Source organism: Talpa occidentalis, unplaced genomic scaffold, assembly GCF_014898055.3.
Source record: "Talpa occidentalis isolate TD23 unplaced genomic scaffold, MPIMG_talOcc4v2.1 talOcc4.11, whole genome shotgun sequence".
NCBI classification, from domain to species: Eukaryota; Metazoa; Chordata; class Mammalia; order Eulipotyphla; family Talpidae; genus Talpa; species Talpa occidentalis.
In genome coordinates this window covers 92,961,007-92,987,865 of record NW_023601104.1, presented here as the reverse complement: position 1 = coordinate 92,987,865, position 26,859 = coordinate 92,961,007, and the positions used below count along the sequence as shown (strand labels likewise).

General features: G+C 50.0%; 1 protein-coding gene across 4 annotated transcripts in view; it reads left to right on the top strand.

The window, feature by feature from the left end:
• WDR20 (WD repeat domain 20) overlaps nucleotides 1–26,859 on the top strand; it is a 50,392-nt gene that overhangs the window by 11,221 nt on the left and 12,312 nt on the right. For 3 of the 4 annotated variants that reach the window (XM_054692214.1, XM_037503877.2, XM_037503881.2), the window contains exon 2: nucleotides 26,636–26,818. The exons of the other annotated variant lie outside the window; for it this stretch is intronic. Coding sequence is in view for 2 of the 3 variants with exons in the window: in XM_037503877.2 (XP_037359774.1) it covers nucleotides 26,636–26,818 (183 nt within the window). In the remaining variant the exon portion in view is untranslated. The remainder of the gene's footprint in view (nucleotides 1–26,635; nucleotides 26,819–26,859) is intronic. 4 annotated transcript variants of the gene reach the window in all.

Genomic DNA, 26,859 nt, shown 5'->3' with positions numbered 1-26,859 from the left:
ACTAGACTGAGTCTTGAGAGTAGAAACCGTCTGTCCATTCAGAGCGAGCATAGGACCGGTACATAGCAGGCCCCTTGGGTTTGATTTTGAATGAAGGATGGGTCACGATTAATAGTCCTTTAAGGAGTTGCTTGAGTGAATTAGGTCGTCTTCAAAATCCAGCTCATGGGCTGTGTGGCCGTCCTTGCCCATGCTCTCAGAGGCAGGCTTGCTAGCCCCTTTGCGCTGGCTAGGGGCTCGTGGATGTTAGCCACAGCCTCAAACCTTGCGCCGTTAGGGTGCTCTGGATCGACCAAGGAGGAGGCAGCGTCTAGTGTCTTGATTGCCCCAAGCTTGCTTTGTTTGGAAGCAACGTCTTCCTAATCCTAATGCCCTGGGAAAGAGTGCTCACACTCTCTCTTCCAGAGGAAAGACTTTCTGCTGCTGTCCCTTCTTTCTGTGGAGCAGTAGTATTTGTACATCTTCTCATGTTGCTGATCTTTTCCCTCTAGATTTTGGAGGGCACTATTACTTGCTCAGCTAATTTGAAAAATGGTGTTATGCTTGGTGCCCTCTTGTTGCAGCAGTCTGTTTCCCAGGGTTCAGAGGGCGGGGTGTTGCCAAGTGGGGGACCAGGACTCCACCCTGCAGGGCGCAGCCAGGCCAGCTAGTTCATTTGCACCCCTCCAGGGGGCCCTGCAGAGCCTCTGCCCTGGACCCCTACCTTCCTCTTTCCTCCATGCTGCCTGGCTCCCCTGCTCATTGAAGACTTTAACCTGTCTCACAACCTCCTCCCATTTCCTGCTGTCATCTTGGGTATTTCAGGGCCACACCTGACCCGTCAGACACTGTGGCTCTTATGGCTTGGCACTTGGGCCCGTGCCTAGTCACCTCTTGTCCGCCTCTGGCACTTTGTCCCGCGGTGACACTTGGGGCTTTGTCATCAGCTGAGACAGCTTAGCACAAAATTAGGAACTCAGAGAGTCTTTTTCTCCAGTGTGACCTTGGCACCTGCTCTCTGATTTCTCCAGGACGCTGGTCACTCAGCCCCTTCCGTGGGCTCTCACAGAAGTGAGAGCTGACCATCTTCAACATGACATAGTTGACCATCTTCCTGTTGAAACCCTCGTTGTCAGACGCTTGAACTTGACTTTCTATCTCTCTGGCCTCAGGATTCCAGTCCCTCCTCCACCTTGTCTTTAGTTGGATCTCCTCACGACACAGCCAGTCCCACTTCCCCTCACTCCCATCTACTCTGTCTTTTGTTCCTAAAATTGTTTATGCCTTTTCCCTCCCCCATCCCCAAGGAATAAATTTTTATTGTGGTAAATTAACCCAGTGGGTATTACCCTGAAAGCACAGATCTGCTTGTTAGGGCAGTTAACACTTGCGCGCCCTGTGCTCCGGCCGCGCGCCTCCCGTCACTGTCACTCAGCTCCAGGCCGGTCTCTTCTCTCGGGCCTACTGCCTCTTGCTTGCTGGGCCTCTTGCTGTGAGTGCGGTGGGTCTTGGTCTCCTGTGAGTGCGCCAGCTGCCGGCTCCTCAGCAAGCAGCCCGGGTGGCACCCTGAATTCGTCTGCCTGTTTTTTTCTTTCCAGAGTTGGTCAACTAAAATTTTGTTTCAAAGAGTCAACGCCTGTTTCTTTGGTTTCTGTCTTGTTGATATCTGCTGTGTATTTGCTCTTTGTTTTCCTCAGGTTTACTTTGCTCTCGCGGAGTAAAAGGTTGGTTTTCAGCCATTTTTGCTTTTTACTGCGGTGCTAAGGCTGTGGAAGTCCCTCCGGGCGCCGCTTTTTCAGTCTCAATTGCCTTAGATTTGTGTTACTGCCACTGTCGTCGAGATAGAAATATTTTGTTATCGTCAGTGTCATTCCTGCTTTCAGGGTTTCTGGGCAGGTGTTTTCAGTTTCTATTCATAGTGTTTGACTTTTTTTACTGATCAACTTGTTGATGTTAAATGGCTATAGACTATGTTTCTTGATACTGAATATTTGAAATGTGATGAAACTCTTTGTGAGCTAGAGTTCCACCTCTTTTATTTTTTTTTTTTAGATTTTTTTTTTATTTTATAGAGGCATGTTTATTTATTTGTTTGTTTGTTTTGTTTACACATGCACTGGGTACAGCCAGAAGCACGGGAGGGTGAGAGAATTCACCAGAGCCAGAGTGGGGAGCAGAGCAGGCAGAAGGACCGGAGTACACTGCTGAGGGGAGCAGCGGGCGGCAGGAGAGGTCTGCGCGCCATGCGGGACCCTCCTCCGGTGGCCGGGGAGCAGCCGGGGATCGAACCAGCGCCGTAGAGGCCGCGGGCAGGTTCGCAACCCAGCGCTCAACTGCTGCGCCACCGGGGAGGCCCAGTTCCACCTCTTTTATGTACTTATTTATGCATACAAGCACTGGGGTACAGGCCAGAGGTGCCTGGGGGGGGGTGGTTGAGAGGACTCACCGGAGACAGAGTGGGGAGCAGAACAGGCGGATCCACTGAAATCCACTGCTGAGGGGAGCAGCGGGGAGACAGGAGAGGTCTGCTGCGCCATGTGGGTCGGCTCCCTGGCCAAGGACCGAACTCAGGCCACAGTGGCTGGCAGTAGCGTGATAGCGCTGAGACATAACTCCTGTGACACCAGGGAGGCCCGAGTTCCACCTCTTTTAAAAGAGTGCTTATCCACTGCCTGTTAGGTACAGGTTGACCTGTCTGTGTGTGAGACCAACTTTTTTAGTGCTGCTTCTATTGCCCGTGTTGTTACCATTTTTAAGGCTGCCCTTTTGTCAGTTTTACTTATTAAATTCAGAATTGTTAATCTTTGTAAATTGTTCTTTGTGTTGGTATATTATACTCTCATCTCTAGTTTTGCTCTAAATTCTGTTTTGAAAACTGAAAGTTTATTTAATATTTGCTGTGAAACGGCTGTATGTTTTTAACATGTCTGTAGTTTTGTTTTGCTTTGTCTTTAATGTTTTGTGTTTTGTTGTTATCCCTGGCACACCCTCCTCCCCCTTTCCCCACTTTCTCTTCAGGGTTTGTGTTGATTTCCTACCAAGTAGTTGTTGAATCCCCGGCCCTCACCTGGGCACCCTGCAGCCTTCTGACTGGTCTCTTACCTGTTCCCACTCCCTTCTAATGTCTTCTTTTTTTTTTTCCTTAAAGATTTATTTATTTATGCATACAAGAGCTGGGGTACAGGCCAGAGGTGTGGGGGTGGGGGTGAGAGGATTCACCAGAGACAGAGTGGGGAACAGAACAGGCAGATTGACCGAAGTGCACTGCCGAGGGGAGCAGTGGGGAGTCAGGAGAGGTCTGCTGCACCATGTGGGTAGCTCCCTGGCTGGGGATCTAAATCGTGCTGCAGTGGCTACGGATAGTTTCATAGGTTGCGTCTTAACCCCTGTGCCACCAGGGAGGTCCTCATTTCTTCTTTATAGGGTAGCCAGAGTAATCTTTAAAAATGTGGATCTGGTGGCGCAGGGGTTAAAGTCTCAGTGCTGTCAAGCTATCCTGAGTTCGATCCCCAGCTGGGGAGCTGACCTACAGGGTGCAGCAGACTTCTCCTGTCTCCCTGCTGCTCCCCTTAGCAGTGTGTTTCAGTGGATACACCTGTTCTGCTACCCACTCTGTCTCTGGTGAAGCCTCTCACCCCCCGCACCTCTGGCCTGCATCACAGTTCTTGTATGCATAAATAAATAAAAATGTGAATCTGATTTTACTCCGAGCCTTAAAATCTTTCAATGAGTCCTGTTGCTATAGCATTAAAATAAAAGTACCAGCAAGGCCTGCTCTGCCCCACGTGAATTGGCCCTTGCTTTACCTGCGCTCTCTTCCCTTCACCCTGCCTTTCTGACTCACTGGCTTCCTTTCAATGCTTCTAACAGGCCTTCCCTCCTTACTACAGATTCTTCTCATGTGCAGCCTCCTAGGCTTGGATGGTCCTTCACCCTCCACCTGTTTAATTCCTATTCCTTGAACTCTTAGGTCATATGTCACCTTTGTCTAGGCCTATTCCGCTGACCCCTAGACTAGGTCAGGTCTGATGTTCTCTGCCAGGTTGTCTCTCTAGCATTTGTCACAATAATAAAATAATTTGAATTTGAAACTTAATGTCCTTCTCCCCACTCCCGTTTAGATTGTAAACTTGGGATAGTTCATTTTCTGATTCTTTGCTGAACTCGGTACTGTGTTTAGCTCATGGTCTTTGATGCGTTTTAGGTGCTCTAGAGGCTTGGGTGGGTGGGTCATCGTGTGCAAGTGTCACTTGTTCATGGCCAGTGCCCAGCGCTGTCTCCTGTGTAAGCACATGGTCTTGCATGTAATTGCTTCATGGTGAGATGTTGCCAGTGAGTCAGTGGCTGATCTTTTACATCTGTGCTTTGTGAGTAATGTATTGGAAGAATGGCACACTGTTATGTGTACCCCGTTCTCTGCACTCCCCTCTCCCATGCAGATCTCCCCTGTGTACGTCTTACCTTGGCACCAGCAGCAGCCAGTGGAGGCGTGAAAGATCTGGCAACCGTTCAGTTTAGAAGGTGCTTTTAGGAGAAAGGTCTGCTGCTTGCTCGAGTCACAGTAAGCTTGCGCTGTAAGGCGTGTGCCTTCGGTGGCAGCAGTAAAAAGGAAAGATTTCGGCATGTTTATGGTAGAAAATTTGGAAACTTCAAGGGAGGAAGAGCTCCATTTCCACCCACAGCTGTTCCTCTTCTGGTGTTTTCTGGCTCCCTTTGGCGCTCAGTTCTGCGCCTTCATTGTGGCGTGGGCCCTGCCCCCAGGGTTGTGCTTGCACCTGAATGAACCCAGGTGTGTGACCTTTCCAGCATGAAGACCTGTTCTGCAGCCTCTGACTTGGAATGAAGATGAGCATAAATGTTGATGGCGCCCATAACCTATTTTAAAGAAGTCGAGTTTATATATAGGTGTGACTTTTTTTAATGAACTTAGCAGATCACTGTAAAAGGTTGCATGGGCTAAATACCTTGGAGTCATCCTCCTTCCTGTTGGCTCAGCCTTAAAATGTATCTAGAATCTCATCTCTCCTGCCCCACCACAGGAAGAACCATCTCTCCACCATCTCTCTTGGTCTCTCCGATGGCTCCCTGTCTCTCCCATGGCAGCTGGAGAGACTGCTTAGGCAAAGCAAGGCAGATCATATTTCTCCACTCTTAATACTTTGTAGTGCCTTCCTGTTTAGATCTGGTGCCTTCCCTCTCCACAACCACCAGTATAGTTTGTTAGGGCACTCTCTCTTCCTCAGAAGGAAGCTCACTGCAGCATGATCCACTATTGTAAGTACTGAGCCATCGTAAGTACTGTTCCCTCTGACTAGATGCCTTTCCCTGGCAACCCCTGTGGACTCCCTCACTCCTTGACTCTCTGCCCAGAACTGATCCTGCCAAAGAAACTTTCTGTTTTGTCTCCCTAGAAACGCACTCCATCTCCCTTCCACCACCTTTTCCTGGCTGATTTTTCTTCATCGTCCTTACTACTCTCGGCTGCTCATCAGATTCCTTGGCTGTAGCGTCCAGCAGAGGAGGGCTTGATTAACCTTCATGGCCAAAACCCCAGGACCTAAAGCAGTGCTTGACACAGAGAGAGAGAGTGGTGTTGCGAGTGTTCAGTAATCAGCGTGCCCCCAGCACAGTGCACCGGCGTGGACTCTGCCGCAGTGGGGAAGCCCTTGCTGTGAGGACGAGCCCCTCGTTTCAGCAGCTTTGCCGGGAATCGTTTCGCCTGCAGGTCTGGGTCCTCCCTCCACTTGGCTGTCATCGCCCGTCACTGGGCAGCACGGGCGTCGATCGTGGGGACCCAGTTAGTGCCAGGGTTTCTGGGTGGTTCTTTTTGCCCCAGCTGACAGCTGGATTGCACAGATGCATGATACACAACACTGCTATGTGGACAGAGAGCAGGGGTGGACTGGCAGCTTCTTGGCCTGAGGGAGGAGAGGGAGAGAGGAACAAAGCTGCAGGGCCTGGGACTGGGTCTCTCTTGGGCAAGGAATTGATCTCGGGTAAAGTGGAGAGAATTTTGACTTCGGCTGTAGATATTATGGCTTCTCTTAGGCACAGTTTATTCTTAAAATGGGTAATAAATTCAGAGGGTGTGGGCTTCCCTGGTGGTGCAGGGGTTCAGTCTCAGTGTCATCAAGCTATCTGCAGCCACTGTAGCACAAGTTTGATCCCTGGCCAGGGAGCTGACCCATATGGCACAGCAGACCTCTCCTGTCTCCCTACTGCTCCCCTCAGTCAGGGATTTCAGTGGATCCACCTGTTCCCTTCCCCACTCTGTCTCTGGTAAAGCCTCTCATCCCCCTACACCTCTGGCCTGCACCCCAGCTCTTGTATGCATCGATTAAAAGGGCGTATGGGGACAAGTCTCTCATACTTGCCCCTTTAACTCATGGGCTCCCCTCCTTAGTGGTAACTGGCGTCAGGTTATTTCCAGAGAGGGTCTGTGGTTCTGCACATGAGATTGCAGATGTGTCCCTCTTTATTTTTTTTTTTTTTTTTAATTTTTTTTAAAGAGGCATGTATTATTTGTTTGTTTGTTTGTTTGTTTGTTTGTTTATACATGCACTGGGTACAGTCAGAAGCGCGGGAGGGTGAGAGAATTCACCAGAGCTAGAGCAGAGAGCAGAGCAGGCAGAAGGACCAAGGTACACTGCTGAGGGGAGCAGCGGGCGGCAGCAGAGGTCTGCGCGCCATGTGGGACCCTCCTCCGGTGGCCGGGGAGCAGCCGGGGATCGAACCGGCGCTGCAGAGGCTGCGGGCAGCTTCGCAACCCAGCGCTCAACCGCTGTGCCACCGGGGAGGCCCTGTGTCCCTCTTTAAAGAAACGACTGTTTTAGCATTTGTACTGTATTGCTCCTTGTTTTTGTCTTGTAAGCCATATTTTGGAGATTATCCTTTGTCAGTGTCTTTTTGTTTTGTTTTGTTTTTAAGATTTATTTATTTATACAAGCACTGGTCACAGTCAGAAGCTCGGGAGGGTGAGAGAACTCACCAGAGCCAGAGCGGGGAGCAGAGCAGGCAGAAGGGCCGAAGCACACTGCTGAGGGGAGCAGCGGGCGGCAGGAGATGTCTGCGCGCCATGTGGGACCCTCCTCCTATGGCCAGGGAGCAGCCAGGGACCGAACCGGCGCTACAGAGGCTGCGGGCAGCCTCGCAACCTGGCGCTCAACCGCTGTGCAATCGGGGAGGCCCTGTCAGTGTCTTATTGACAGCCACACACCCTCTGGTCATGCCCAGGGACCAGATTCGCCCTTTGGTGGGCTTTGAAGCCGCTTCTGCCTTCTGTGAGCCACGTGCTGTCATTTGTGCGGGCCGCTGCTTGCATTTCCACGAGAGGATTGCTGGGCAGAGGACTCGGCCTTCTAGTGGACATGTCAGGGCCTCCCACGGGCGGCTCTGACCTATGCTGGCACAGCGCGCTGGTACTTGGTCTCTGCCGATTTGACAGATACAAGTGCTGTAACCTCCGCGTCTGTGTCTTGGACCAGCCTGGCTCAGCACATCATTTCATTTTCACTTGTATTTTCTATGAGTTGTCCATGTCCTAGACCATTTTTCTACTAGGATTCTCGGTTTTTTTGGACATTGTGGGAACTCTCTTACCCTCCTAACTTGATTGTTAAAAATCCTCTTGGTTTCTTGTGCTGCTGAGATTCCGTTGTTTACATTTGATCTCTCTTTGGTATCGTGGCAATTTATTCTGGTTTAAGATGTGAGATGGGGTTTCAACCCCAGTTTTGGGGGTGGGGGCACTCAGGATTTCTTGCTCGCTCGTGAATGATGTGGAAAAGAACTTGTCAGCAATTCTGCAGAACGCTCGGTGTGTAGACCCGAGGGTCATGTCGTGTGTTTTTCAATACCAGTTGTGTCATCTTTGCCAGTGTTGACCATAAAGGGGTGACTGAAAGACAGCCTCCTGGTGAGCACTGTTGGGAAGCTGATTTTGTAGACTTTTAAGTTGGTAACTAAAGGTTGCTCGGCCTGTGTACTCTGTCAATAAATGTGTAGTAAGTCATGCATCGTGCACAAGTAAAGAAATACGATTTTCTTTTCTTGTTTGAGTAAATTTGAGGTGTCTCAGCTCCCTTGATTAATGCAAGGTAATGCCAGGAAATTAGGAAATAGGAGGGTTTAATGGGGTTGAAGCCCTCTGCTGTGCGCCTCAAACCTGGTGGCTCCCGTGCAGGCTGTGGGCTTGCGGCGGGGAAGCTCTGCGGGGCGGGGCTGCAGCGACGGCAGTCCCGTGATCAGACCTGGCCTGGGCCTCCATGGCTTTGCTCTTCTCGTTCCCTGCCCAGTCGTTGTCCCGTCTCTGCTTGCAGTTGCCGTCTTCCAGTTGGGGCTGACTTGCCCACAGTTTGTAGTGGCTTCCTTTGCTGTCCTGCGAGGCCCAGCCGAGCCTGTAAGCAAGCTCACCGCCAGTGGAAATCTTCTGTCGGTTCTCCTGATGAGTTCTCCTGCTGGGGTGTTTAAGGGGTGAGCTGCACCTTGTTGCCCCTGCACGTCTGTTTTGTCTGGACTTGGCCTTGGCCTCTCAAGCTCCATCCACACCCTCTGCTTGCTTCTGCCATGGCCTAAATGTTTGGCTTCTTATATTGATTAAAAACTGCCAAGTCCTCTTCCTTCTCAGGCCATGGTATTCTTTTTATTTTTTTCCCTAAAGATTAATTTTTAAAAATTTTTGCATACAGGAGCTGGGCTGCAGGCCAGAGGTGCGGGGGTGGGGTGGGTTGAGAGGATTCACCAGAGACAATGGGGAGCAGAGCAGGCAGATGTACTGAAATCCACTGCTGAGGGGAGCAGTGGGAGACAGGAGAGGTCTGTTTTGCCCTGTGGGTCAGCAAACTGGCCAGGGATCGAACACAGGCCTCAGTGGCTGGCTATGGCTTGATAGTGCTGAGACTTAACCCCTGTGGCACCAGTGAGGCCCAGGCCATGGTTTTCTTACACATGATCCACAGCAGAAGCAGCAGCATCTTGACACTCACGGAAATGCAGACTCCCCGGTGCTGCTCTTGACACTGAATCAGAAACTGGGTGGGTGAGGTGTGTGTGGGGGGGAGGGTGGGGGGGAGCTGGTCAGGATACTGAAACACCGACTACCTTGGGGCATCCAGTTCCAGGTTCTCCCTGAGCCAAACGTGCAGTGAATGCTCATTGGCTGTTAATCTGTGGAGTGTATTAGTACCCATGATTACCTTGTGCAGATTTGTGTCATCATAGCTGCCATTTCTCACAAACGCTGTGCTGGCCCCGAGCTGGTGCATCACACACGTGGTCCTCACACGCACTGTGCAGAGCAGGTAATGGGGTTCTCCCTTGTGTGTAGATGACAGAAGGGAGGCTGTGGGCATGGAGTCACTTGTTTAAGCTGCTGAGTTGCAGTGGGGTACTTCAGTGTGGCCCGTTGGTCTCCAAAGCCACGTCCTTTCTCACCGTCCCCACCTTTCACAGAGCGCTTGCTCCCAGGAGCATTATGCACCTTGGCTGCTGCGTGGCCGCTGAGGGGGCGCGACCCCTGTCTCCCTGGATGCCGTTATGGTCTTCGCCCAGTCACCAAGCGCCTGCCTTTCAGCCTTGCCCTGTCAAGACACTGATTTCCTCCCTCCCTGCCCTGGCAGTAGTTCTCTTAGGGCCTGGCGCAGGCCGCGGCACACCCCCCGCCCGCGGTCTCCAGCAGCCGCGCACACTGCGTGTTCTCGTGTCAGACTTGTGCTTGCGTGGCCTGAGTTGGTTTACGACACAGCTCTGTCCTCGGCACATCTGACTGCTTTAAAAAGTTATGCTACAGGGCCTCCCTGGTGGGGCGGGCAGTTGAGCGCAGCGCTGTGAAGCTGGCTGCAGCCTCTGCAGTGCTGGTTTGATCCCCACTGGCCTCGGAGCAACCCACATGGCGAGCAGACCTCTCCTGTCTTGCCCGTTGCTCCCCTCAGCAGTGTATTTCGTCAGTCTGCCTGTTCTGTTCCCCCTCTGTCTCTGGTGAATCCTCTCACCCTCCTGAACATCTGGCCTGTACCCCGGTTCTTGTGTAAATAAAATAAATCTTATTTAAAAAAAAAAGTTAATGCTACATTGAGTTTAGTAAAATCTTAGCTGATCGGTGGAGGTCGATTTGCTGGCCTTACCTTAGTCCTGCTATGTTATATGAAAGTGAATGGATAGAAGTGGTGGGCCAGGCTTTTAACCCTCTGGGGCGGGGAAAGTGTGTTCAGGCCCTAACCTTAGCCCTCACCTCTGACCTCTGTGGCCACACTCCTTTCAGGAAGCCTCCCTTCCCTGTACACATACATTTTTACACACACATTAAGTAGAAAAGTGCATTTATTTTTTATTTATTTTTAAATGTATTTCTTTTTTTAAAAGATTTATTTTTATTTATATATACAAGAGCTGGGGTACAGGCCAGAGGTGCAGGGGTTGGGGGAGGTGAGAGGATTCCCCCGAGACAGAGTGGAAAGCAGAATGGGCAGATCTACCGAAATCCACTGCTGAAGGGAGCAGCGGGTGAGATAGGAGAGGTCTGCTGCATCCTGTGGGTCAGCTCCCTAGCCGGAGATCAAACTTAGGCTGCAGTGGCTGGCATTAGCTCGATAGTGCTAAGACTTTAATCTCTGTGCCACCAGGGGGGCCCTACATTTATTTTTTAAGTGCTTATAAACCATCAAATGTTTGTTTCCATGTTGACTCTGTACTTGGTTTGGATGCATTTAACAAACCTAAGTTGATTTTATTTATTTAATAATGTGGCTAATACCACTGAGCTCTTGCTTTACGTCGGCATATTTAACCACCACTCATATTTGACACCTTGATCCTCAGACGCTATATGTGGTAGGAACTATTTTATTATCCTCATTTTCCCAACTGGTTGGAAATGGTTTGGAAAGGCAGATGAGGGACCAAGCTCAGGGACCAGGAGTGGCGGGGCCCACAATGAGACCCCAGTGTTCTGACTCCATCATCTGCTCCCTCCTGCTCCTCAGAGACACGTAGACTTGCGGCCAGAGCTGTCTCTGTAACATGTACCTAGAGTTGTTTGCTGACAAAAGAGCCGCATTCCCCAGGAAGGCGGGGGCCTCTGGGATGGGCCGGCTGGCTTGGGTGCTTGCCTCTCGGTGCCTCTCTCAGCCTTGCCTGTAGCAGGACAAGTCCTGGCTGGCTCTGGCACCTTTGCCACGCTGTCCGTCCTTTGTGTCCTCCCGTGAGCCGTGGTTTCTCACCCAGGCCTCCCCGTGTCCCAGAACAGCCCCAGTGCTTGGGCTAACTGCAGGCAATGAGAATGTTTGGGGATGTCGTGTCATTGTATCTCTTCCTGGGGATTTGGGAAATCTGTCTTGTAGCCATGGGTGCTGCTGGTGGGACCTGCTGGTGCTTGTAGCCTCAGTCTCTCTTGCAACCACCTGTGCCGCCGCCCGAGCTGCTGGCCTTCATGTCTGTGCAGCCTTGCTTGGAACTGCTGCCTGTTTCTGCACTTTTCTTGTCTGTGCATACATTTGCAGAAATACGAGATTTATATACATCCCCACTGGCCAGCGTTTTATTAGTGGGCGTTTAGCTTGACTGTCGTTGGGAGCACTGGCCAGAGCTGTGGGAGTGGGGTTTGGCCTTAGTTCCTCAGAACACAGTCAGCTCGAGGACTTCAAATTGCCAAGAGGCAGGCAGTTCCCTTCTCACCTCAAGAAGGCTGGCAGCAGTTGGCTCATGCCCGTGAACTTAGTGCCAACTAGGTTTATCCTGAGCTTATTGAGTGTGGCAGAGTGTTCTGTGTTTCTTTACTCGGTCTTCAGTAGTAGTACTTCAGCTCTGACAGGTGGCTGCTGTCTGACGCGGACCACCACAGCGAGAGGAGCAGAGCCTGGGAAATGGGGGCTCGCTCTAGCGCTTCTCCTGGCACCCTCTGGTGTGGTGCCCTGATGGGGAGCCAGGCCAGAGCTGCGAGCTTATGGGTGAACTGACAGCGCGAGGCAGGCAGCTTGCTGTTTGCTCTCGAGTCACGGCCCTTGAGGGCAGATTCGACCGTTGAGAGGCTCAGTTCCAGCCCTGTTTGTCCTCTGATTACATGAATGCGTGGGTCATTTATGACTCTTGTGTAGAGAATTATTGGAAAATTCTTCACCGGGGCAATGAATTGCTTCTGTAACCCACTATTTTGTGAATAGTGTTGTGTGTGACTTTCTAAGCTGTCACTGCAAGTCTGACTGCACGTGTATTACCTGAGCTGAGCGGCGGAGAACTGCTCAGAGGCGTGGATGCGCAGCCACTGCCATGTGCCGACCTGGTTGGGGCTGACCCCGGCTTCGTGTGGAGCCGCCTGCCCCCCTCAAGCAGGGGCCGGCTGTCCCCGGTGAGGCTCCTTGTACAATCCTGCCCCAATGAACTTGAGATTTTTACTTGAGATTTTTATTTCAGACCTCAAGCTACTCACTTTTAAATTGTAATACTGAATACAGAGAAGCAGATTCTCTTCAGCTGTTACACAGAAACAGCTGTGTAACTCAGCTGTTTCTTCTGGATTGAGGATAATTCAGGATTCAGTTTTCCTAGGATTTCTAGAGACATGTGACATTGATGATAAATTCTCAGTTCAATTGTCGTGAGAAAGATGGAGACTCAATTTTAGATCTTTGTTAGAGGAAAAATGGAGGGAGGTAAGCTGGGAGCAGAGGGTCTGAACAAGTAATCTTTATTTGCCACTGTAGCAAATGAGGCCCCGCGGAAGGCCAGGGTGACACTGCAGCGTCCACAGGAGGGACAGTGGCGGTGTGGCCTTGCCGGTCCTGCGTGGCTGCTTTCTTTTAGAAAGAGTTTCTCTGCTCCTCCCTGTGTCATTGAGGGGCATCACGGTGCCACAGAAACGTTAGGAATGAGCTCTAGTGGTCCTGGTTGGCATGAAACTTAGGGTTTGGCAAGTTTGAAATGTGTCCCTGCCTGCTGTCTTTTGTCATCCTGTGTCATGCCTTATTCCACGTGGGGGCACTTCCTGTAGGCCAGCGTGCGGCTCCCAAGGCAGTGCGTCCCTGTGGCTGCGGTAGCTGTGATTTTGAAGACATTTCAAGGTTTTTTTAAAGGCCTGTGTTTTTTTCTTTTTCTTTTTTTTAAAGATTTATTTATTTATGCATACAAGAGCTGGGGTATAGGCCAGAGGTGCGGGGGTTGGGGTGGTGAGAGGATTCACCAGAGACAGAGTGGGAAACAGAACAGGCAGACTGACTGAAATACACTGCTGAGGGGAGCAGTGGGCGAGCCAGGAGAGGTCTGCTGCGCCCTGTGGGTAGCTTCCTGGCTGGGGATCAAACTCATGCTGCAGTGGCTGCGGACACCTTCATAGTGCTGAAGCTTGACCCCTTACGGCATTACTTAAAGCAAATCCTAGACATCAGGTATCTGCTATATTTTTCTATGATGTAGGGATTGTTTGGGGCAATAAAACCACATTTAACATGTAAAAATTCTGCTTTTAAAGAAGTCTATTCTTTGATAGATTCAGAAATATCTTTTGTAGTTGCTCTTGATTTATAAAAATTTATTTGATTTATTTTTAACTTTCTAATTTGAAATAATTAAAGATCACAAGGAAATTATAAACAATGTGTGTGGAGGTCACTTGTGCCCTTTTTCCCCCCCCATGTGATCTTTCTAACTGGGTACTGGACAGAAGCCGACTTTTGAGGTGCACAGAGCTTTGCTGGCGCTCACCATTCCTATGCACTCATGTGTGGCTTTGTCCACGTGTAGATCCACATAATAACCGCTGCCACAGATGGGCATGGCTAGGTTGATGGGTTAGTCAAGCCTGTTTTATGTAGTTGGTTTGTTCAGATTCACTTCCAAACAAGCACCACTCGTCATGTTGAAAGTGCATGCTAAGTTTCTCTTTTTAAAAAAACTTTGCTGGGGGTCTTCCTGGTGGCGCAGGGATTATCTCAGCATGATCACACTGTTGCTAGCCACTGTGGCCTGAGTTCGATCCCCAGCCAGAGAGCCGACTCACAGGGCGCAGCTCTCCTGTCTCCCCACTGCTCCCCTCAGCAGTGGATTTCAGTGGATCCGCCTGTTCTGCTCCCCACTCTGTCTCTGGTGAATCTTCTCACCCCGTACCTCTGGTCTGTACCCCAGTTCTTGTATGCATAAATAAAATAAATCTTTAAAAAATATTTTTTGCTGTAATCTCACACTTTTAGAAAAGTGACAAGAGGTACAAAGAACTCCCCATATGTCTCTTACCCAGTTGACTAATTGTCTGAAATTTGCCTGTTTTGCTTCCCTCCTCCTCCTCTCTCCCCTTCCCCCTCCCTAAGATAATACATGCGGTTCAGCAGCATCTCTCACCATATCATTTGTTTCCCGGGGTCTTTCTCTTCTGTCACCACAGTACATCCATCAAAGTGGGAAGTGTTACGTCCATGCCTGCCTCTGCTCTGAGCCCGAGTTCACGCTAGGCTCTGGGTCGGGGTCCCAAGCTGCAGTTCCTTGCAGCCTCTCCAGTCTTGTCCAGGCCACACCCACTCCTCAGCCTTCCCTTTGTTTTCATGATCTCTATGTTTTTAATAATTTGGACCAGTTACTTTGCAGAGTATCTCTCTGTTTGCACTTTTCTGATATTTTTCATGGTTAGATTCATGGTCTGTGTTTTGGGGGACTACCCCGAATTAATGTGTTCTTCTCAGGAGTCATATGATGCTGATTTGCCCCAGTATTGGGGGTGGTAACCTTAAGACTAAATTAATCCGTTGTAAAAGTTGACATGATTTGTGAGGGGCTGTTGAGAGACGACATACATAGCCTGTTGCGCATCACGCCTTCGCCCACTTGTTTAGCATCCATGGATGATATTTGGCTATTATTAGTTTATTACTGTGTTAGGAAGATGGGTTTTAAATAGCGATTTTCAGACTCTGGCATTTCCTTCTGCAGTTACTAGCTGTAAGGGGAACTTTCTTGTCTTCTCTGCTGTTGACGTTAGCATTTGATGAAAATTTGTTACATTTCATGAAAATTCTGTGATGTCATTTTGATGTTTGAATTGTCCATCCTTGACCGGTGGTAGCTCCTTTACTCTGCCTCCTGCATCCTTTGGCCTCAGCTTCAGTAGTCTTGCATAGCTTTCCTGCGCCAGCCACACACAAGGCTGTTCCACGTTCTTGTCCGTTTCCTGCCCTGTCCCTGGTATCATGGGAGCAGAGGGGTCTGGGCACTGCTGCTCTGTGTTCCTACTGGACAGGGTTGGGAAATGCTTTCTTGTTTTTTTTTTTTTAAAGATTTATTTATTTTTTTAATATAAGAACCGGGGTACAGGCCAGATGCGCGGGAGGGTGAGAGGATTCACCAGAGACAGAGCGGGGAACAGAACAAGCAGACTGATGAAATATACTGCTGAGGGGAGCAGCAGGCGAGACAGGAGAGGTCTGCCGCGCCATGTGGGATTCTCGCCGGCCAGCCAGGATCAAACCCGCGCTGCAGAGGCTGTGGACAGCTTCACAGTGCAGTGCTCAACTGCCTGCGCCACCAGGGAGGCCCTGCTTTCTTTTTTTAGAAAGAAAAAACCTACTGAATTCACGTTGGTCTTTTCTAGTAAGATTTAAGATCGGGGTCTCCCTGGTGGCGCAGGGGTTAAAGACAGTGCTATCAAGCTATCACCAGCCATTGTAGCATGGGTTCAATCCCCAGCCAGGGACCTTCCCACATGGTGCAGCAGACCTCTCCTGTCTCCCCACTGCTCCCCTCAGCAGTGGATTTCAGTGGATCCGCCTGTTCTGCTCCCCACTCTGTCTCTGGGAAATCCTCTCACCTCCCCCGCACCTCTGGCCTGGACCCCAGCTCTTGTATGCATAAATAAGTAAATCTTTAAAAAAAATTAATGCTGTTGATAAGAAAAAAATAAAATGAGAGCTCTGTTTGAAAAAAAAGATTTAACACATGCAAAAAAATGAAACTAGGGCCTCCCCGGTGGCGCAGAGGTTGAGTGCTGGGTTGTGAAGCTGCCCGCAGCCTCTGCAGCGCCAGTTAGATCCCCAGTCGCCGGGCGAGGGTCCCACATGGCGCACAGACCTCTCCTGCCACCCACTGCTCCCCTCAGCAGTGTGTTTCGTCAGCCTGCCTGCTCTGTTCCCCGTTCTGGCTCTGGTGAATCCTCTCACCCTCCTGCACTTCTGACTGTACCTAGTGCTTGTATAAATAAATAAATAAATCTTTAAAAAACAAAAAATGAAACTGGACCACTACCTCTCACCATGCACAAAAATCAACTCAAAATGGATAAAAGTACTGGACATAAGACCTGAAACCATAAAATATATAGAAGAAAATATAGGTAAAACACTACAAGACATACATTGCAATAACATCTTTAAAGACTCATCACCCAAAGCAAAGATAGTCAAGGAAAAGATAAACACCTGGGATTACATCAAACTGAAAAGCTTCTGCACAGCAAAAGAGACATTAACCAAAACAGAGGGAGACCCTATTGATTGGGAAAAAAAATCTTTGCACGCCTGTCAACTGATAAGGGACTGATCACAAAGATATACAAAGAACTCACAGGACTCAACAAAAGCAAAATAAACAATCCAGTCAAGAAATGGACAGAAGAACTTAAAACATATTTCTCCAAAGAGGAAATGCAAATGAGCAGCAGGCATATGAAAAAATGTTCAACATCCCTTATCATCAGGGAAATGCAAATTAAAACCACATTGAGGGCCTCCCCTGTTGGCTCAGCGGTTGAGCGCCGGGCTGTGAAGCTGCCCGCAGCCTCTGCAGCACCGGTTCGATCCCCGGCCGCGGGCGAGGGTCCCACATGGCGTGCAGACCTCTCCTGCCGCCCGCTGCTCCCCTCAGCAGTGTATTTCATCACTCTGCCTGTTCTGCTCCCCACTCTGGCTCTGGTGAATTCTCTCGCCCCCCGCACTTCTGACTGTACCCAGTGCTTGTATAAAACAAATAAATAAATCTTTAAAAAAAAAAAAAACAAACCACATTGAGATACCACCTTACACCAGTAAGAGTGGCACATATAAAAAAATAAGCAACAACAAATGTTGGCAAGGATGTGGTGGTGGGAGTGCAGACTGGTCCACTATGGAAAGCTGTCTGGAGGTTCCTCAGTCTACTAAAAATGGAGCTTCCACTGCTAGGGATCTATGCAAAGGACACAAAAACATTGATTCAAAAGAACACCTGTATACCTATGTTTATTGCAGCACTATTTACAATAGGTAAAACCTGGAAACAACCCAAATGCCCAAAAATAGATGACTGGATCAAGAAGATGTGGCATATATACACAATGGAATATTATTCAGCAATCAAAAAAGATAAACTCATGCCATTCGCAGCAACGTGGGTGGAACTAGAAGGAATTATGCTCAGTGAAATAAGCCAGAAGGAAAAAGAAAAATATCAGATGGTTTCACTTATAGCAGGAATATAGGGGAACCCAATAAGACATCAGTGTAAAAAAATAATAACAGTACAAAACACAACAAATCAAAAATGGACAATTATGAATCAGAGACATCCTGCAGGGGAGGAGGAGGGAGAGGGATCAGAGGGAGGGAGGGAGGAGCACAGGGGACTGAGGTTATGGTGCACGGGTGCATTGGTGAAGGAAACACTATGGGGACTACACCTGAGGGGGTGGGGTGAGCAAATATTGTTTAAAAATGAACAATGATGTAAAAAAATAAAATTAATAAAAAAGATTTAAGATCAAAGATTTTACATTTATACCTCTTTTGTGAAAATCTTGTTTCCTAATCACATTCACATATTTAACTGTTTTGCTTTATTATTTTTAAAATAGATTTATTTATGCACACAAGAGCTGGGGTACAGGCCAGAGGTGCGGAGGGGTGAGAGGATTCACCAGAGACAGAGTGGGGAACAGAACAGGCAGATGGACCGAAGTACACTGCTGAGGGGAGCAGCGGGGAGTCAGGAGGGGTCTGCTGGGCCATGTGTCTTGCTTCCTGGCCAGTCGGGGATTGAACTCATATTGCAGAGGCTGCAGATAGTTTCATAGGTTGCATCATAACCCCTTGCACTACCAGGGAGGCTCCTGTTTTGCTTGATTTTACAAGATATATTCATAATAACTATATTGCGTCACTACCAATACGATTACAGTATGAATACATTTTTCATATTTCTTTGTAATTCCTTTTATCTTTACAGTCCTATTTTTTATTGTTGGATTTTTCATTTATTGACATTTTATATAACATCTTTCATTTTAAATGGCTGTATGAGACCTATTTCTTTTTGGACCACAAGGGAAGTTAAGGTTTTGTTACAAAGCTGAATTGACTGACCTTGTGTCACACACATGTGCACACGGCACTTTTTTTTTTCTTTGAAGGATGCCTACAACAGGATTGTGTATAAGAGTAAAGCTCTATTTTTTCACAAAGTAGAACCAACCCAGATTAAGAAACAGCCTCCCTGGCCTTCCAGAGGCGCCTCTGTAGCCTCCTCTCACACTTCTCAAGGGCAACCACTGGTCCTCCCTTCCGACATCACAGATTAGCTTTCCTTCGGTTTGAATTTTATATAAATAGGGTTATTTATATAGCAGCACATAATTTTATATGAACTATACAAATTCATAGGAAATACAGGCTCGTGTAATGTTTCTTCGGTAGCTGACTTTCTTTGCCGCATTCGCCGCCGCCGTGTCGTCTGCCCGCCGTGGGTGGGTGTCTGCTGGGCCAGGTCTCACAGATAGTTGAAAAATATTTTCTCAGGATAATGTTCTAGGAGTTGAAGTTCTGTTTAAAGGAAAGGAGGGCCTCCCCGGTGGTGCAGCAGTTGAGCGCTGGTTGTGAAGCTGCCCGCAGCCTCTGCAGCGCCGGTTCAATCCCCGGCTGCTCCCCGGCCACCAGAGGAGGGTCCCACATGGCGCGCAGACCTCTCCTGCCGCCCGCTGCTCCCCTCAGCAGTGTACTTCGGTCCTTCTGCCTGCTCTGCTCCCCGCTCTGGCTCTGGTGAATTCTCTCACCCTCCCGCGCTTCTGACTGTACCCAGTGCTTGTATGTATGTATCAATCAATCAATCAATAAATAAATCTTTAAAAAAATAAAATAAAGGAAAGGAGGCTTTTGCCCTGCATGAGGCTGTGCCAGCGTGCCCTCTGCAGGGAGGGAGCCGCCCTTCACTCCTGTGTGAGCCAGGGGGACAGGCCCCCCTCAGACTGCTATCACGGGGGCTCTGCCCACACCTGAGACATGTCAGGGCCTCCAGAGGCTTCTCCAGTGCGCGAGAGGAGAAGCGTCAAGCAGAGTCTGAGTGACTGGTGCTGAGGATGCCTGTGAAGCAGCGGTGGCTTGAATATCTAGATGAGTTGGGGAGCTAAGACATGGGACAAGGACCGCTGCACGGGAGCCAAGGGACGCAATGAAACGGAAGCGAAGGGGAGAGGGCCTTTCCTCAGAGAGGCATTTGGAACAGGTCAGCTCCTGCTGCGCTGGGCTTCCCGGCAGCGTTCTCCAACTGAGGCCCGGCTAGTCAGAGACTTTGAGGTAAAGGGCAGGTGGCCTATTGTAGTGGTTGATCTTCCTTACTTGCACAAGGTAAGTTTGCTTCTCTCCGCTCCTCTAGTTCTCTGCTTGAAAACACAGTAATGCAGTAGATCCAAAATGCTGTCATTTGTTGGAACATTCCGTATTCATTAGGGTCAGCTGGTGAAATTCGTGCCTTCCATACTGAGTTGTCCATTGTGCAAGCTGGAGCTGGCTGGTGGCTCACTTGAGCCCTTGAGTCCAAGCTCAGGAGCTTGGGGCAGACCCCGGCCTCCATGGGTCACTTTCTCCCCGGTTGAGGAACCCGGGTCTGGACAGCTGCAGGGTCTCTAACCGGTTGGGGACGTGCATGCATCGTGCTTAGCACAGGTGCTGCTCTGCAGGCTGCTGTTGGCGAATTGGAAGTCAGGGCTGTCCGTGCAGGTGCCAGCACAGCTCCCGGGCGTCTCAGGGTCAGGAGCTGTAAGCCCCTAGAAGGCAGCAGTGGAGCCCTCCCTGGTGGGGCAGGCCTCACTCAGTTGGCCTGCGTCACAGCCCCACATGCACAGGTCTCAGGATGGGCCGCCACGCCGCTGCCTGTCAGAGGGGTCTGTCTAGAAATTTATGATGTTTGAAATGTGTCTTTTACAGAAATGAAAGCATCTTGTCTTTTCTTTCATTTGCGATGTTGGTATTTCGTTAGGAATAGAAATGCCTATTTCTATGCATATTTACAGACAGGCTTATTAAAATAGGTTATTTGAATATGTCAGCATTTTAATGTGATGAGAGCTGGTGTTAAGATGTGTACAAATTCAGTTTACTGATGTTTATTCATAGTTTTGTTTTTTAATAAAGAAGCCAGTACTTCATTAGCCCACAGGAGGCTCGTGGCAGCCAGTCCCGACGGTGGCCGGGCAGGTGAGACAGCCTGAGCCAGGGCGCCCTGTGGCAGCAAGGGGCCAGCGGAAGTGTGCAGTCCAGCTGCTGAGGTACCTTCATTTTAAAAGAAAAACTACTCCTAGGAAAGAACTGACAGGTTTTAACTGACTAGCTACATCAGGAAAAAATGGCACCTGTAACAACAGAAGCTTCTTTTAGCATTAACCTGACTGACAGCTTGGCCAGGGGAGAAGATGCTGCCCTTCATCTCGGGCCCCCACAGCTGTACCGTCCACTGCCTCCTCACAGCCACCCTCTGCCCAAAGCTGGCCTCCAAAGAAGGAACCTTCCTGGCTTTTTGGAAGCCTTTGGGGGTGAGGGGTGAACAGCAAGCATTTCCAGAGATTGTTGCTGTGAAATTTTTACGCAACACATTTTAATCATTTTGTCACTGCCCACTTTGGAATGACAGAAAGATGGTGCCTGAAGTCTGACATCTCATCCTTGGCCTGTGTCTGAGGCTCCTGCCTGGTCCTTGTCCTTCCGCTCCCTGGCCATGCTGCGTCCTTCACTCTCCTCTGGGCTTTGCCGCTGCCCTGCGTGCCTATAAATGGGCCCTGAGTGCACCAGGTGGCTGGCATGGGTGCCTTGGGTGCGGCGTGGCCACCTGTGGATGGAAAAGGAATGTTCTGTCTTTGAGAAGTTAGGTCGGGAGGAAGACACACCCTGAGCTTGGCTTCTGCCACTGTTGTCTTTCTCCAGGAAACGTAGGGCAGAAAGAAATACCAGTTTTCCTTCTTTATAGTTTTGAAGGTATTAATAAATGTTAAGAATTTGCAAAGTGTATGATAAGCAGCAAGTCCCTGTATATTTAGAAGTAGAAATACGTGGTAAAAGAGGAGCTCTATGTGTATATAGTTTTACGCACGCGCGCGTGCACACACACACACACACACACACACGATAAGGGAATAGACTTTTTTCAAGGCCCTTTTAAGGACTAGGCATTATGCGGGGGACTTGAGAATGTCACTCCACTGTAATAAAACAACCCTGCAGGGTAGGTGCGCTGAGAAGGTAGGCCTGGGATCTGGGCCAGAGCCAGATGGCTGGAATTTTAAACAAGGTGCCACCTCCGACATCATCTTGTCAGCTTCCTGTTAGAGCAGCGAGGTGCCTTGGAGGCGCTCAGGGCTGGGGTCCAGACAGCTCGACCTGTGCCTGCTCCTTCGGGAAGCTGGCTCTGGTCCCCTGTACGAGAGAGGAGGGACAATCGTGCTTGCCTGGTGGTACAATGTGTGAAGGAGGCACTTGGAGAGCTGTAAGTGACTTCCAAGCGTGTGCTGGCCAGGTGGTCTCCTCCCAGATGGTGCCCCAGTAAGGCGTGAGATTTTACTCAGTCGAGGACTGTATATTTGTGTTCATGGGTGTCTAGCTGTGGGGCTCTTCCACGTGGTTCCTGTCATCTCACTCTCCCCCATTTTCAGATGTTTCATTTCCAGAGGGTGCCCCCCAAGCGCTAGGTCTTTTGTTAGGCTTGGGGGGCTGTGGGTGAATGAGACAGATCAGTTTCTGCCCTTTTGAAGCTCTGAAGACTGTGTGATTGATTGGCATTTTCTTCCCACTGGGATCGGTGATCCCAGACCCACCTGATTTCTTAATTCCCTGGTATCTTTTTATTTATTTATTTATTTATTTATTTATTTTTAATAGAGGCATGTTTTATTTCTTTATTTGTTTGTTTGTTTGTTTTGTTTATACATGCACTGGGTACAGTCAGAAGCGCGGGAGGGTGAGAGAATTCACCAGTGCCAGAGCGGGGAGCAGAACAGGCAGAAGGACCGAAGTACACTGCTGAGGGGAGCAGCGGGCGGCAGGAGAGGTCTGCGCGCCATGCGGGACCCTCCTCCGGTGGCCGGGAAGCAGCCAGGGATCGAACACTCCTCCGGTGGCCGGGAAGCAGCCGGGGATCGAACCGGCGCCGCAGAGGCCGCGGGCAGCTTCGCAACCCAGCACTCAACCGCTGCGCCACTGGGGAGGCCCTCCCTGGTATCTTTTTAAAAGAAGCTCCAGCTCTGCAGCTGTTTGGAGCTAACTGTTGAACTGAGGAAACCGCGAGGAAGGTGGCTCCTGTGGGTGTTTCACATCAACCTGGTTTTGTTTCTGCTTCAAGGCCGGGGTGCACCATGGAACTAGCCTCTGTGTGGCACCGTTCAACTGTTGCTACCTGAGTGTCCCCTGCTGACCTGCACAAGGGTTGCTGTTGTGTCCTCGGAGCCAGCTTGCTTTCCACTTGTTGGAGACTTCGGGCACGCAGTGTGCTGAGTTCTGTTCACGCCGTGTGGTCAGGCCTTTCGCCCATGCCTGTGACTTGGAAGTCTTTGGGTGTCCCCAGGTTTCAACCAGGATGACCAGTGACTGTACTGGCTGCGTCTTCGACGGCGCTAGGTTAAAAGCTCCCTGAGCAGCCTGTTTATGGTTTACTCTGCTGCTCCCCATGTGTCATTGCAGTGTGGTTCCCGCGCACCCATGTGGAGCCAGGATGCCCCTGCCTGGCTTCTGGCTCCCTGAGTGGTCCTCTGTGCCCCGGGGAAGTAGCCCCTATTCTTTTGTCTCCTCTTTGGCCTCACAGTCAGCCCTCTGGTGGTCACGCGGCCAGGGGCTGCCGCTCCAGTGGGACGCTCCCCTCGGAACAGAACACCGTCAGCCCGGCAGAAATCACTCCCGTGAGGTCCAAGTACAAGAACACCAGCCCTGGGTGGGTGCAGATGGAGGGCAGGAGCTCATGGGGCTCAGAGCACTGCCTTGGGGGTCGCGGGAGAAGGAGAGGGTGTGAGGCCCTGGGGGAAGGCTGTGGGCGCCACGCTAGGAGTTCTGCTTGCTGCCAGTCCTCAGTATCCAAGGGAGAGTAGCCTAAGTCTTTCTGGGGCTTGACCTGGAGGGTGTGGGGTGAGCTGGCGGTGGGTAGAAGTGGGTGAAGGAGGCCGGAGTTGAGCTAAGGAAACAGACCTAGACTGGGGGGCCGACTGGGAAGCAGGGCCAGGAAGGCCCTGGACTGTCCTTCCCCATGGGGAGGGGACCACCAGGCAGCTTGGGAGAAGGGGCTTGGGAAAGGGAGGGGCCGCCCTGGGGGGACGTGTTTGCTGAGTGTGTCCTGGCAGGTGTCCTGGTCAGGGCCAGGTTTCTGGGCTGGCGGGTGTCTGGGCCGGCTTTTCTCTGAGTTGCACCTCAGATGGGTAGGCAGATGCAGCATTTAGGGGAAGCAAAGCCCATCTTTACTGCCTCCGCTGCCCCCATGATGTGGGATGTGCGTTTTTGAGAGTGGTCTTTCTGAGGTCTTTCCTATTGTGAAATGCCCCTGGCACGCGGAGTGTGGGCTGGCTGTTGGCCTTGACAGAGCCACTCCTCTGGGGTTCCAGCCCCTGCCAGCTCAGCAGGGTCCCCCACATGCCTGGGGAATGTGGAGTGAAGGGGTGAGTGGAACAGGGGTATCCTGTGGACCCTCGTGGGGTCCAAGCTAAACCAGCCCAGCTGACTTAAATTCCAGGTCTTCCTCACAAAAAGAATTCAAGGGATTTTAAGGATCAAAGGCCACGGAAGGGGAAACCCCAGCACTCCACAGCACCGGGGGGTGGAGGTGCTGGTAACCGTCTTTTCTTGTGGTAGGAAGGTTCAAACCATCGTTTAGATTTTTTTTCTGTTGAAACCCCAGTCAGCATGAGGAGGTGCTGTTATAGGGCAGCCCCGATAATGAACGGGTTGCCTGGGTGTGGGTCCTCACCCGCAGGCTTAAAAGGGACTTATGAATACTCCACCACAGGCACACACAAAAGGTTAATAAAAGGTTTATTTACAAGGGAAAAGGAAATAAGGAAAATGTACAACTCAGGGAGGAAATAGGGAAATAAAGTCTTTAATGCGTCCTACCCGATCCGACGACCTGGAAACCCAAAAAGCGCTCTCAGAGCCGGCCCGCACGCTGCGAGCTGGCGGAGAGCCAAAATGGGGGAACCCCTCCAAAGCCCACGTGCCTGGCTTTATACCAACCTGGCTGCTTAACCCCACCCTCAGGTCCCAGCCACCTTCCCTTTGGTGGGGATGGGATTTGGAGTTCCCAGTGTCTTTGGCTTTGGTCTGGGGTGGGGGGTGGAGTCCACAAAGCCTGTATGGAATTAGCTTTAGGACAGCCTTTTCCCCCTAACAGTGCCAGCAGATATTTTGTCATCAGGAACTTCTTGTGCAGGCACTACTGAGCAGTGTGACAGGTGCCAGTCTCACCATTAAAAAAACCCAGAACAAGTCCAGTTTCTTCCATCCAGCAGGTTCTGCGCTTTCTGGCCCTCTTGCTCTGCTGGGACTGAAAACCGTCATGATTTAATTTCTAGAATTGATTAGACTTTTAATAAATTGGTTCTGCTGTAAATTGTTTTGTAGGCATTTAGCTCATTGGCATTAAGTTAGGATGCAGCAATTAAAAAAATCCCAAACTATCTACAGCTCATGTACGCAGAATTCAGAAAGCTGAGAAACAGAACTAATCTTGCGGAGCAGTGTTACTGTTTACTAATGAAGCTCCACTCCTTGAAGGAGTTTTATTGTAATTTTATTGTAATTGATGATAATAGACATAAAACAATAATGCAGTCATACAAGTGATTAAGTACTAAATTTTGTAGAATGAATTAAGCACTTGAGATTGGGATAAAGGAGCCAGCACTCCTGGGAGCGCGGGGGTGTGGTGGTGAGAAAGATTCCAGGGCCAGGGCTCAAAGGCTCTTCCAGCCAGGGCTGCCTGCCCTGCAAACGCAGGGCTGCAGGGCTGCGTGTGAAGGGGAGGAGGGACGGAGCTTGGCCAAGGCTTCCTTTTTTAAACTGTGAAGACACTAAGCAGCCCCTAATTTGAAGGGCAAGTGTGGAATTAGAGGAATGACTGTGGGGCTCCTGGGGTGCAGGAAGCAACCCAAGTGGGAAGGGGCAGGGGTGAGCTATTAGGGGTGTGGTTGGCGGGAAATTAGGAAGCCCCTGGAGCACCATCAGAGGGAGGGGTGAGGAGAGGAGTTGGCAGTGGCAGCGTCTGTGTGCCCTCCTGCCCAGCAGAGCCCTGCCCCAGTCTCAGGCTGGGGAGAGGGAGGGAGCGGGTGGCTGGAGGCACCTGTCATTTTGAGGTCCTTTTTTTGACTTGTTTTAAAAAATAGAATATCAGGTACAATATCACAGCCCTCTTTAGAAGAAAAAACCCCAGAAGCTCACAGAGCAGGTGATAAGTGGAAATCAAAAACAGCAGGACAGCTGCCGTCTCCCCTGGGGTTTCAGGCCCATGGGAGGGTGGGGCTTCGCTTGACTCAACTCGCATGGTCACATGGGCCAATGTCCAGCATGGTGGACAAAGGCACCTTGTGAAGAAGAGTCCTGCTTGGGGCCGGGGGCGCTTAGGAAAGTCACCTTTACCCAAGTGAGAAGCCATTTGCTTTTGACTTCGGGGTGGGGGGGGTGTTTCTCCCTGTCCATTTGGGCTCCAGACCCCACGCTCTGCTTCACTAGGTAGGTATGGTGATGCCAGCCGCCTCACTTAACATCTTAAACTTGTTTCTCATTTGCAAAATGTGGGGGCTGTTGTCTGCCTCTGTAGGGCTGTTAGGATAACGGGGTGTGGACACAGCACTTGGAGTGTCCTGACTGCAATGCAGATGATGGGGGCTCGTGCTTCTCAAACCTGCCTGAGCCAGCCCCAGAATCACCTGGAAGGCCTTTTAAGCTGTAGCCTGCTAGGCCCACCCCCCCAGTTTTTGATGCATTGGTTTGGGGTGGGGCTTGAGAACTTATATTTCTGAGTTTCCAGGTGGTGCTGCTACTGCTGGTCTGGAGACCACACTTTGAGAACCACTGGGCTGCAGGTAACTCACCAGTGAGCACGTAGGTGCTGGAGAGGGGTTCGCCGACTTAGCTGTGTGTGATCAGAGTTACTGGTAGAAAATGCTTGGGATGCACTTTGCAAATCCTGGATTTAGTATCAAGGATTTTTCCTTGAAGTCCAGGAGGAAATACATTTGAAGAAGAGTAAGTTTCCAATTAACAGCTGTAATCATGTTTTGGATAGTCTAACAGTATCAGATTGGCTAAGGTGTGGGAAATTGTCTTTATAAAATGCTAAAAACTGAAAAAAATATTTTAAGTACCTTGTTTTTAAGATTGAACATCATAATGGAGTATAAAATCGTGTGACTTAGATTGCTCGTCTCAATGTGCTGTTCACCGTGTGTATTTTTCTCTTTCTCCTCCAGGCTGCTGACTTGAGTAAACCAATAGATAAAAGGATATACAAAGGAACACAGCCTACTTGTCATGACTTCAACCACCTAACAGCCACAGCAGAAAGTGTCTCTCTCCTAGTGGGCTTTTCCGCAGGCCAAGTCCAGCTTATAGACCCAATCAAAAAAGAAACTAGCAAACTATTTAATGAGGAAGTAAGTAGCACCCCGTCTTAGCCGTTAAGACTCCCTTTAAG